The sequence below is a fragment of the Gadus macrocephalus genome, chromosome 5 (genome assembly GCF_031168955.1).
Source record: "Gadus macrocephalus chromosome 5, ASM3116895v1".
In the NCBI taxonomy this organism is placed as follows: Eukaryota; Metazoa; Chordata; class Actinopteri; order Gadiformes; family Gadidae; genus Gadus; species Gadus macrocephalus.
This window is the reverse complement of record NC_082386.1, coordinates 6,576,066-6,589,345: the sequence shown is the minus strand read 5'-3', so window position 1 is coordinate 6,589,345 and position 13,280 is coordinate 6,576,066. Positions and strand designations below refer to the sequence as shown.

General features: G+C 44.7%; 1 protein-coding gene across 1 annotated transcript in view; it reads right to left on the bottom strand.

Moving 5' to 3' along the window:
* Nucleotides 1–12,847, bottom strand: part of rock2a (rho-associated, coiled-coil containing protein kinase 2a) — a 38,120-nt gene extending 25,273 nt beyond the window's left edge. Inside the window, exons 1-2 of the mRNA XM_060051895.1 lie at nucleotides 11,958–12,847; nucleotides 173–254 (exon numbers count right to left, since the gene is read on the bottom strand). Coding sequence (XP_059907878.1) covers nucleotides 173–254; nucleotides 11,958–12,056 — 181 coding nt within the window. The 5' untranslated portion in view covers nucleotides 12,057–12,847. The remainder of the gene's footprint in view (nucleotides 1–172; nucleotides 255–11,957) is intronic.
* Nucleotides 12,848–13,280: the final 433 nt, after the last annotated feature.

Below are 13,280 nucleotides of genomic sequence, written 5' to 3'. Positions count from 1 at the left end.
CAGCAGGAGTTTGGGGAGGTGGAACGGTTAGTCATTCCACCTCATACCCTGTAAATAACATCCTCCACAAGGAAATATTTGCTAGATTATCTGTCATTTCCCCAACGATCATGGATTGCATCACTTCCATCTCCATTCATTTTCAAACAAACACACACACACAAATACTTACATCTGTTTAAAAAGGTTTCAATGTTTTTGTTTTTGCGTAGTGCAGGGTAGTCCAGGTCTAAAACCAGTGCATTTATGGAGTCCTAGAGGGGAGAAAGCACAGATATATTTATTACCATGCGGGCCAAGAAGGAGTAGGTGGTTTACTCAAGCACATCTGTGATAGAGTTACATAATCGTCATTGCTGCTGAATTTAGCCATCAAAGACGGAATGAGGTGTATTGGTGAGATAAACATTCATTTTGCTCTGCAAGTGTGGACCAAAATCAGCACTGTATAACTTTTTCGCAGGCTAAGAAAACACACAAGCCGTCAAGGAGGTGGAGAGTCGTGCCATGAGCACACGTTCCTCAATCACAGTGCTACACTTTGGTTTACAGGTGAGCCTTACGATTCAACTCCACAGATTGTCACTAGCTTGTGCCCTTTGGCACAAACCCAGGTTTACGAAGGCGGCTAGATGTTTGCTGCACATTCCCAATCCTCCATAGCCGCACCATCAGTGGATAAAACATAATAAATGTAGCACATTTGACTCAAAACACCTTGACTGCTTCACCCCATTATGCTGTCTCCACAGCTCATGAGACATTGCTTAAGCTGCATTAGAAAGAAAGCAAGATGCAGTTACAAAGTGTAGCTTACATGGTGGATGTGAGGACATGGCCATGATAATGAGGTGATTTGTATTTTTGATCGATGGAAGCTCTTCTTAAATATTAGAATTAATTGAGATCAATCCATCCCATCATAACATTTTGGCTAATTTAGATGAAAAAATTGTTGTATATTTAAAATAGTTGGCTCTAAGCTATGCTTTGATTTCAGACTGAGGACCAGGACTGACCATGGGGGGGAATTCTGAAAAAATATTAACATTTTCGAATGATGCAACCTCCCTTAAGCCAATGAGGATCATGCTGTCCACATATAAATAACAGGTACCAATTCAAAACATAAACCATTTGACTTTATTTCAAGTTGAACCACAGGGAGGTCATCATAATGCCATTGTGCATTCCTCAACAGTTGATCCATTGCACGCTAAACAATGAGACGATAGTAAAGCGATGACAAATTGTTGCTTTCACACGCGGCAGTGTCAAGCTGACATGATGAGAAGGATCATACTCCTCCTAAAGTTGACAAAGGTTTGTCTGCCTCCCTTTTGTCCTTGTTTTCCTCTCTCTCTCTCTCTCTCTACTCACACGTTTCAACATCTAAAATCCACTTCCCCATTAAAGGGCTCACCTCACGCAAAACTACTATTTAAGGCAAAAAACGACACCAGCTGAGAGACTGTTTGCGTGTGGGTGCGTGTGTGCTTGCGTGTGGGTGTGTATGCATGTACAGACAGATCTCTCCCTTGGACTAAGCGATACAGGAAATGATGCACCGCACCCCAGAGCAGCCAGATCATTTCAATGGGTCATGAAGCCGGTCTCTGTATGCAAGTCATTTCCTCGGAGGCCACAGCGCTGCTGCAGCTGCTACTGTGCTGCTATTAGGTACCTCTGCCTTGATGAACATGTACTGTAAGCATGCATGTCCAATAAATGTACACGCAGTCAAAAGTGTGCCAAGGAAAACAAAACACACACAGAAACCTCGTCGCACATTATTAAGACGCTACAAACGATGGCTCTACTCTTAGAGAAAGTGAAGTTCACATCCATTTTGTTTAGTTGAATTGCATGCTTGAGTAGGGGTTTAAGACCGAGCATATAGGGGGAGAAGATAGAGCGGGTCGAATTGTAACCGGAAAGGTGGCTAGTTGGATCCCCGGCTCCTCCTAGCTGATTTAGTGAATGAATGGTTGGAAGCCGCTTTGGATAAAAGCGTCAGCAAAATCCCCTAAATGCAAATGTACACGTAAAATACTGCTTGATCTTACCATCTCATGATAAAAGGGCAAGATGATTTGTTTATTCAAATAACCGTTTTTCTACAAAACATGGCCTAAAAACTTTACATGTGGCATAGATGCCTGTGGTGTGTTTAGCCTGGTCGTCCTGCTACCACACAGTAATTCCACTTGATTGAATGTGGGAATTCATGTTTTATGCAACACGTGAATCAGAACCTCCTGTTGACCAATAACAGTCTCTTGACATGAGTAACAACGAGTGACCTTTAGCTCCTGTGGATGATGACAGCTCTACACAACTGTCAGCCAGCGTTAGCAGTGAAGCGGCTCAGTGATCGTCTCCGTCCACTTAATAATTCAGAGAGGCTGAACGCATTACATGGCTCTCAGGGGAGCTATGGAGGTGGTGCGAGAAGAGATTCTAAATTAAATGAATCAAACAAAAGACCTCTGGGATGTGTCGGCGCACGCACACACACACACACACACACACACACACACACACACACACACACACACACACACACACACACACACACACACACACACACACACACACACACACACACACACACACATTGCCTTCCAAAATCAAGACCGAATACTTAAGAGAATAAAGAGTTCCTGCTCCCTCCTTACTGCACGTCCTCGTTCTATTGGCTGGAACTGGTCTGCCAAGCCAAGAATAACTATTGTTCAGCGAGCGTGCTATCTCCCTCTTGGACATATAGTAGATTGTGCTCGAGGTCTTTGCTTTTATCGCGGCTATACTGTAATCAAGACAGCGGAGCAGTTTCTGTGCAGTTGCCAGGCGACAGGCGAAAAAAACAAAAAACAAAGAAAACATAAATAGAGGCTACGCTATGTGGCGGCCATAGCCGCCGCGCTAGGGCGGGCTGGGCACCTGGGGCGGGCTTCCCTCGTTCAAGCTGACCAGTCGGCGTTGGCGGCTGAGCCATCCCCCCTGCTTCCCGCCGTGCTGCAGGTACTGCCCTCTTCGGCCCCCGTGTGCACTCACAGTCCACACACACACCTCTGCAGGAATGTGGTGATGTTCAACCCGAGGCGTGTTCAGGAGGGACTAATAACAACCCACCTATTCTGGGTTAACGTGACGTCACCTTCCTCCGCCCCCCACCCCCCAGCACCACAATAAACACTCATTCATGCACCCCACTTGGTCCTGCGCGCCTCTATCGTCACTTGGCACCGAGAACAGCACACACAGTGCCCTGGCCTTTAAAAGGCTCGAAGGACAGAATGCCAATGTTTTTTATCAAATTCCAGACGTTTAAAAATAGTTGTGGGGAATAGAGCGAGAGTGGAGGAGAGATGTGGTGTGTGTGTGTGTGTGTGTGTGTGTGTGTGTGTGTGTGTGTGTGTGTGTGTGTGTGTGTGTGTGTGTGTGTGTGTGTGTGTGTGTGTGTGTGTGTGTGTGTGTGTGTGTGTGTGTCTCTCTCTCTCTCTCTGGTTAGAATGCCAGGCACTCCTAAAGAATGATAGAGACCAGGAACAGTGGAAGAGGAGAGCGGCTCAGACTTTACAACAGCTTCAGACCCTTCCAGAGGAACGTGAGACCATGTTCTACACATGCTGAAAGGACACAGGCTATGCTACTCCTATTAAGTGGCAGGGCAGCAGCATGTGTGCAGAGATAGAATTAATGAATATAATTCATTTAAAAAATTTAGACCTTACGCGACTCTCTCCGTATCATAGAACAGCCTGTCAAAGGAGGTCCATTAACCCATGTTTGAACCGGGCGGTTCTACCGATTAAAGGGAACCAAGTGACATCCTAGCGTAGATAATGGCGATAAGGTCTGTTCTTGCAGAACTTTTTTAATTTGTACATTTTATGTGCAATGTATCAACTCATGCCACTCCCATTGTCTGTTTATAACTAACGTTTGGTTATGATTAGAAATTAACCTTAGGACTGTTATTGTCTCAACCCGCTGCAGTTCACTTAATGGCCAAAGAGGTCAGTAACGAGAAGGAATTTCAGGTTTTCGACAGAGTACCTTTAATACAGTAATTGCACTTGGTACAAAAATGTATTACAATGCAAACATCGTGTCCGGCCTGGGGGGGGGTTTAGAGTGCCATCCTGATTCTGTTCTCTTTCCACCAACTTACCACCGATGTCAATGATTCATGTGAATACATTTACAAGATTGTTCATTGTTTTTGTCACACCAAATCAAATGGCGACGAAAGCCAACTACCAAACGGTGTGAAACTTGTTTTAACACCTTGTACACAGCTGCCGCCATCCCCAGTGACAAAGACAGTCCTCCCGCGTCATGTGACATTATCAAAAGCCAGCAAACACTACTAACATTTTGAGAGGATAAAAGCCGGCGTACTGATTACTATGATGACTGGTTGCTGTTCTGCACCTTCTGAATAACATGCAAATTATGCCCAAACAAACACAGGCATGCTAGAGAACGAGCAGGCAGTACCACAATGAAGACCTGTGACCAGCCAAGGGCAACATTTGAACATTGAATAAGAACACATCCACTCTAGGAATGCGCGATATAAACGATATACGATATAAACGATAAAAAATGGCCTACGATAGAGATTTTAGTTATATTGCTCTATCGCGATAATGTATGTTTGACGCGATCTATCCATGACTCGCGAAATATAAAGAGCCACGAGCTGCAACCGTCTGCAACGCATCGTCCGCGACCCGCGAATTTTAAAGAGCCACGAGCTGCAACCGGCTGCAACGCATCGTCCGCGACCCGCGGAATTTAAAGAGCCATGAGCTCCAACCGGCTTCAACGCATCATCGTCATCTAAGTAAATATGTCTGAAAGCGAAACGGAGGAGCTGGTGATTGCTCTCATTTCAAAATTATATGCGTTCATTTTGCACTAATTGTTTTATGTTTTAATAGCAAGTATCTGTGCACACACTTGGAAGATTTTTCTTTATTTAAAATAGCCATGCCTAATACTGGACGTATTTCCCTAATTCACAGTATCAGTTTCTTTATTAACAAGACACCACCAATTTTTATTTCATTAAGAGAAGTATGTCATTACACAGAAGATTTCTTTCTTTTTTAAAGTCTCTGCAGCTACAACATTATGTTGTATGATTAGTTTTGCACAATAAATGTTCTCAAAACGACATACATTTAGCAGTTTAGCTTTCCTTAGAGTCTATGTAACCTGTTCTGAAATGGTTCTATTATGATTTATATATCGTGATATATATCGTTATCGCAATAGGTTGCATGTATATCGCAATATGGATTTTAGGCCATATCGCCCATCCCTAATCCACTCTGGGACGTGAAAACCAGAAAACCTGCACGCCGGATAGGGGAATCGGCAGGGACCTCACGATGAAACACCAATAGCCATTCCTACAATATTTTCGATATACTATCAAGGTATTGGGTCCAAAAACAGCGATGTTTGATTTCGTCCATATCACCGTAACCCTAACCCCCCCCCATCTCTAGTGCACGTTTGGGAATATGCATGTGCACGTTTTGTTGACATATCAGATGCAGAGAGAGGTGGATGGATGGAGAGAGAGGGAGTGAGCGCAAGTGTTTGGGCTGCAGCAGGCAGTGGGCGGTAATACGCAGAGCCGCTGGAGAGGACGCTGTACGTGGGAGTTCTCTCTCCTCCCTTCGCCACTCGTTCACACCCCTCATCCCCTGCCCATGAAAGAAACACAATGACTTTCAGGCAACCAAAGTACTCAAAACACTGTTCCGGCTCCCAACAGCCCCGGTTCCATGCCCCATTGGGATTTAGTTAGGACATGGGCAAACAATTGCAATATCGCGAGAACGCAATGTGTTGTACAGTTTAAATGTTGCTCGTAAAGTGAACAAAACATAGGCAGGTGCTACCAGGGAAATCGATGCTACAATAAAATAGTTGTTGTGCCGTGTTCTGATTCTTGTGGTGGTTTACCACCAGCAGGAAGTGAATAATAATAATTCGAACTGTATACATTGTCTGTGATACAAGATCGGTCTACTGCCACTCAAACTAGACATCAATTCGAGGTTTATGGGCCCAATGTAATGGAACATTTTAAAGCGGCTATTTCAATTCATCGTCCGGGGAGATCTTCAACAGATGCATTGGGCAGCTGAGGTCTAGCTATGACCCATCAGCCAACGAAGTCCTACAAAGAGATTGTGACGTATGCTTGGCTGCCGCATGGAGGACACACACACACACACACACACACACACACACACACACACACACACACACACACACACACACACACACACACACACACACACACACACACACACACACACACACACACACACACACACACACACACACACACACAATTAGTGCGGTTGCTGGTTTAACCAATGCCAGTTGGACCTAAACTAAGTTCTAATTACGTAAATACTACCAGGTTGATCTATTTTCCCCTTTCCCAAAAAGTACTGTTAGTGCTGGTAATGGTAATGACTGGAACGGTCATGGTACAACATCAGTTTGAAGGCACTTCCCACAAATATAGAGTTCTCCTTAAAATGGCATCACTGGCCTTAGGTTCTCTTAAAACAGAGTATTACTTTTGTAGGGATATTTCTCAACACTGCACTTCCTGCATGTTTGGAAACACAGACAACATTTGCATGATTTCCTGTAGTTCCTTTTGCCACATGGGTGAATACTCATGTATTGTATGCACTGTACAATACATGTACTGTATTGTCTGTAAAAGACAATACAGAAGAACAGGTCCATTCATATAAGTTTAAAACACATGTAGGGGGAGGCGCCCATGATCCACGATCTTGGGAACACGACAACGGCAGGGTTCATGCCACCAGGGTGAACCCCAGGTGGTCTGAAGGCTGAAGGACGCAACGAGGTCACCCCTCAGGCCCTAACCCAGCAGAGAAGGGGAGCGGCAGCACAGCGGACTGGCTGGACGGACAGAGACAGACGGACAGAGAGAGAGAGAGACACACACAGAGACAGAGACACACAGAGACAGACACAGGGAGAGAGAGACACGGAGACAGACGGAGACAGAGAGAGTGAGAGAGACACACAAAGACAGAGAGACACAGAGAGAGAGAGAGAGAGAGAGAGAGAGACACGCAGGGACAGAGAGACAGAGAGAGAGAATTGGCCAGGGCTAACGTCCTGAGCGCCTTATAAGGCAGTGTTTCTCCTAGAGAGCGAGAGCATGCACATGGCAGCTGTAGCAGGGAGCCCTGGGGGCTAGCCGCTCACTGGGAGCCCCACAGCTGTACTCTGAGAACCAACAGGACATCAATAGCAGGCTATAGAGATGTAGGGTGCATGTGTGTGTGTGTGTGTGTGTGTGTGTGTGTGTGTGTGTGTGTGTGTGTGTGTGTGTGTGTGCATTCGTGCACGCGCACGCCCGCGCCCACGTGTGTTTATGTGTGTGGACAAGCGAAGAGTGTAGAGAAGTGTAGCATAGTAAGAGAGAGATGTACAGGAAGGAAGTGTCCTAATCTAGATTGAGGGGGTGACGTTGACGCAAATGACGTGAAGACCCTTGTCTGACTCAGTGTTCATTTGAAAATTGCCTCACATGCACGTACGTCTGGGGTTGAGATGTGCAAAATAATAATGAATGCAGGATATGTGGCAAGTCATATTTTACAGATGACTCATACAGGAATTACTTCTCGTGTTTGTCAGTGGTGTGGACAACATTGATTTGAATTTTCCCTTGCAACTCGATACTGAATCTATCGTGGCCATACAACAGGAGCCTGAGCTGACAGATCAAGATCCTCAGTGGAATAACATGAATCACTTTTGCATACCTGCTTAAATGTTAAACTTCTTATAGAAGAACGAAATTACTAAACAATTTAACATGATCCTGGGCCTCTTAATACCTGTGTGTTTGGATCATAAACTAGACCCCAAAACACTGGAGAAAACGTTTAAAAGTTCACACATAATAATGACTCTCATCAAGGAAGAATTTGTGTGTTTACCATGGGTCCAAACCAACAGCAAAGTAGGAGTCACTGGGGAATATTCTCATACCAAGATCAAATCCCATCATGTCAAAAAGGTCATGCCAATAGATCACATCATTGTGATCCAGTGTGGCCAATAAACGCATTCTCCATCAGCCGATAAGGAAATGGATAACATTTATTGGTCCTATTTATTGAGTTCCATTTGGTGCTGGCTCATTGTTCTTTATCGAGTCAATCATATGGTACTATAAAACATAAGACAAAAGTAATGAATACCACACACCTAAATAACACCATGCCATCAAATCTGCCCACGCGAGCCAAAAAAAACAATGCCACCTAAATGACAGAGAGAGCGAGAGTGGCCGAGAGCGAGAACGAGATAAGGCTAAAGTGAAACGGGAATGTGCCATTCCCAGTTCCAGAGAACTTTGAGCCTGATATTAGGCTGCCAACTATTTACTCAATGAGGTCATTTCCTTTAGGACAACAAATAAGGCAAGTCAAACGTAGTGTCTGTGCAATAGTTGCATACATTTACACACACACTGTGTGTGTGTGTGTGTGTGTGTGTGTGTGTGTGTGTGTGTGTGTGTGTGTGTGTGTGTGTGTGTGTGTGTGTGTGTGTGTGTGTGTGTGTGTGTGTGTGTGTGTGTGTGTGTGTGTGTGTGTGTATGTGTGTGTGTGTGTATGTGTGTGTGTGTGTGTGTGTGTGTGTCTTGCCATCATGTAACTGACAGCACTTCAGGAAGCATCTGTCAAATAAATACCACAGATTGCCTGGGGGCCGACAGATCCCAGAGCAGTTGATGGAGAATGCTTAGTGCAACCATCAAGTGGATGGCTCACTGCAACTAACCATCTTATCTCAGTAATAAGGTTAATTATTAATTGGTTCAATTAGCTGCAGTCCATCAGATTAAATATGAGATGATGCATTCTTTTTTTGGCTTCCATGTTAAAAGATAGCTTTAATAACAATCAAAAACCCATCAATATGGTTGCAATTGGGGTGAAAATCCTTCCATGTCCTTAATTTCAGTGTTCAGTGAAAGCTGCAGAATGCGTCATTGTGACCTTTACCATCCAATTTGCCAACCCAGCATTCTCTAGCGTCAGTGAGTGTAGCTAAATATTCACTTCACTGTCATGCCATACCATCATAATTGAACTACCCCACAGAGCTCGGCCAAATAATGATTAATAACCCCAACACCATCATCAACTCTGAAATCCAATCCTGCGACTTCCTTCCTGAGATGAATAAAATATCCATACAGCCCTCTTCAGCTTTTAATCGAATGCATCGCTACATCAGCAACATGCCTTCAATTCATGTTGTTCTTTCAAGAGAGTCTGTGCGTTCGCACCAGAGAAATGCGCCCACGTCTCTGTCCATCCCAGTGGCAGAACCTAGGGTAAAAATGGAAGCATGCAGCCTCCTCCTCCGCAAGCTTCCCACTCAACTCATCACCGGCTCCCGTCTCTCCTGGCCTGCACACCAGAGGAAAAACAATCAGCTACAGCTACACTGCTGAACTACACTACGAAAAACATGGCCTGTTCCGAACCACGCATGCAACAGAGGCCTAACAATGGACGCGGTGCACCCGGGACCCCAACACGCGTAAGGTTGAACCAATGAACGTCTGCAGCTGCAGGTTGATGCGTTTGGGGGGGTTTTCTTTTGGATTTGCCCTTACACCATGTAGCTGAAAAGTTAGCCAATTAATTTAGCTCAAAATAAAACTGCAGTGGAGCCCTTTGGGATGTGGACTAGCCAGCCCCTCCCAGCACTCCTACTTATTGTATGTTGTATGTGCTGGAACTTAATGTACAGACTTATTGTATGTCGTACTTAGTTATAGTACTTAGTTGTGTAGCATCTTATCCTAGCTATCTTTGTATACAAGGAATGGGCTAACCTAGCGATTGTGAGTGCTTGGATCTATGAACATCCTTACTGTACCGACAGCGATATATTGTTTCAGCTTCTTCTCTAAAATGTACTTATTGTAAGTCGCTTTGGATAAGAGTCTGCTAAATGCCCTAAATGTAAATGACTATGAACAGGACTCCCATACTGAAAGACGGTAGCTTTCAGGTTCTAGGTTCCCATCTCCCACTCCTACCCAAATGTAATCCACCTTGAAGGAAGAAGACGTGGTGACAGAGGTGATGTTTTAGAGAAGGAAGACCACAAACAAATTCCACCAAGGAGAAGGCGATGTGCTGAAGTTGTCATGATTCATGTATATGACAACACTGGATTCTTGGCATTTGTAGTTCGCTGGCCTCAGAGGATTAGAGTGGAGCCACATTTTGGAGACGACATGTAAACAGAATGAAAGAGGACAACAGGTCCCGCACTGCGAGTTACAAGAGCAGCAGCTATGATAGGGTTGTGTGACATTCACGGCAAGAAGCTTTGAAAGTAGGATTAAACCAAATGATATGTGAGTTTAGGGATGTACTGCCTTGCCTGAAATGTTTCACTGGAATGGTACAGAATACCTGCTACGTAAAACAAAAAAAAATGATTTTGTGGTAGAGAAAAGTACTTAGTTGTAAGATGATCTTTCATTGACAATATCTCAAAGTCTGGGAAAATTTAAAAAGAAAACATTGAGTAGAACAGGGAAGACTTTGGGGGCAGTGGGCTCTCATGAAACCAATCAAATTACCCCCTGGAGAAGTGAGACGGAGGGTCTGATGTGGTTCCCACCTAGACTGATAACTGATAACCAGAGTTAATAAAACCAACAATCCATCAGATGGCTGCCGAGGAATTTTGAGGTGTGACCAGAGCCTCAGTGAGATCGCAAAGTGGAGGTCATGCTACATTAGATTCATTGGTATGCTGATTAACTACACAGAGACGATTTAAAGCGTTTACATATCATGACCAAGAGCACAAGTGAACTCCCTTTGGATTAAACGAGCGACTGAAGCGCACATTCCACTGGCGATGGTAGACAAAAAGCAAAACAATTCCAATGCGTTCTTATTCACATTCCGATTACCGTGATTTGCCCTCAGGGCTCAAGAAAACAAGACCTTATTTAGGACGTAGACAAATAACATGTTTCCAGGAAGAACTATAATGTAATTATGATCATATCTATTAGGTATTATTGTTAGTTCCCATTTGTCATAATGTGATTACAAAAACAAAACAGCTGCCAGCTACAAACTCATTCAAGTTGCAGTACAGAAAGGGACCTAGGAGGGAATCCCTGAGAAGTTTCCCAGACATGTTATGCATGACGTCACGCAGCATAACTCGCAATCATATAGTTGGTCTGAATTGGCATGTACACGAACTACAAATCGCAGGAATGTTGCAAGTAGGGGTTCGAGAAATACGCTTCCCTTTCCATAACTACGATGGATGCCACAGCACAGGGCTATGTGTCAATCTATTCTGGAGGTGCCTGACCAGTAGTGGACGGCAGGCCTTGTCCAGGCGGGACATCGGGCCGGAAATAATACAGCCTCGAAACGAGACAAACAGGTAGCCAGTCGGTCAATGTAAACGTTAATCCTAATCTGTAGACCCCATACAGCGACACAATTAATAGACTGCAATCTGTTTAAAACGAGTTAGGCCCTATCGCGGCCATGTGCTCTTGTTTGTCTACATTTGTCCAGTATGTTGTTCGTTGTGTTGGAATAGAACATGCACTATTTTTTTGCAAGGTTGTAAATTAATCAAATAACATCACGTTGGATAGAGGGAGGTGATTTCCCTTTAGCACATAACTTTGAGCAGCATCCTTGTGGGTGGAGGTCTCTTACCAGATAACAAATCATAACACCAAGGACTTTACAGATTTTAAAATGACAACAAAATGTAACTTTAACCTCCATTGAAAGAGATGAGTGCAGCGTGATTCGAGGACAGTTGTGTTACAACGATGACTGCACTCAGGGGATACTTGCCAGTAAACTCTCCAAGTTGACGGCAGATTTGGGATCTCTGATCATCTCCTCCAGTTTCTTCAACCGGTTATCCATCCTTCTCTCCGCACCCAGAGACATGTCTGCACGATTGTTGCGCCGCTGCACAATGATCAAATTATCCTTCAAAAAAAACAACACACCGACGATCCCAAATGTTTAGGATTACATTTGGAAAACTCTTTGTCCCGGGCAATGGCCGTGGGCCTAGCTGGTAGCTTTGGTACTCGCAGCCCACCCAACTCCACTCCCAGTAGGACAGTGTGCACAATGCAAAGAAAATCCAACAAAAAGAGGGCCCGCTTCCACCCCCACCTTCCCCAAAAAACAAAACTTGTCAAGCACACGAAACGTGGATCGGGTCAAACGCGTACAACGCTACGATCCCGGAATTCCACTTTCCAGGATGCATGAAGCATTTTCCACACGGCGAATAAGTTTGAGTTTCTATCAGCAACAGGCTGCAACAGCAGCAGCAGCAGCAGGGCGTTTTCTCTGCCCCCCTCCCCTTTGACTGGGGGCGCCTCAAAATGCTTCAGACTTTAGATTTAGTAGAAGATCCCACTGGTTGTTCTCCATGCACCGCTTCAAGCCACGGAGAGCAGCCTAGCCCTGTGTGCTTTTTTAATGTAGCCTCGAGTCATTTGAACAGGCTATGGTAATGGCTTTGCTCCCGCGCTGCATTTTTAATAAGAAAACATGCTCTTCCTGGACTTCTCGCATTCTCGAGTCGGTCCTTATCGTGTGTCCTTTTCTACTCTCCAGAGTCCGCACGCCGAAATCCCAACGGTTTGATTTCGAGTCAGAGCAACAAAAAAAGTCTGACCTCGAAATTCTTCGGGCATACGAACACATCCAGCAGCAGCGAGACACCACGGAGCTCGGCGTGTCTCCGCCCCCCTGACACCAACATGCTGAAGTCCCGTTTACCCAGAAGCCTCCTGCCTCTTTCAAAAGGAAACAGGTAGGCCGTCTCTCTCTCTCTCTCTCTCTCTCTCTCTCTCTCTCTCTCTCTCTCTCTCTCTCTCTCTCTCTCTCTCTCTCTCTCTCTCTCTCTCTCTCGCTCGCTCTGTGTGTGTGCGACTCTCTCTGTGTGTGTGTCTCTCTTTCTCTCTCTCTCTCTCTCTCTCTCTCTCTCTCTCTCTCTCTCTCTCTCTCTCTCTCTCTCTCTCGCTCTCGCTCTCTCTCTCGCTCTCTCCATCTTTCTCTCTTTTCTCAACTTTTTACTCTTTTTAAAGACAGTTAAACTATGTGCGTGAAAATCTTCCAATAAAGATGAAGGAGTTGAAACTTTAATAAATTATA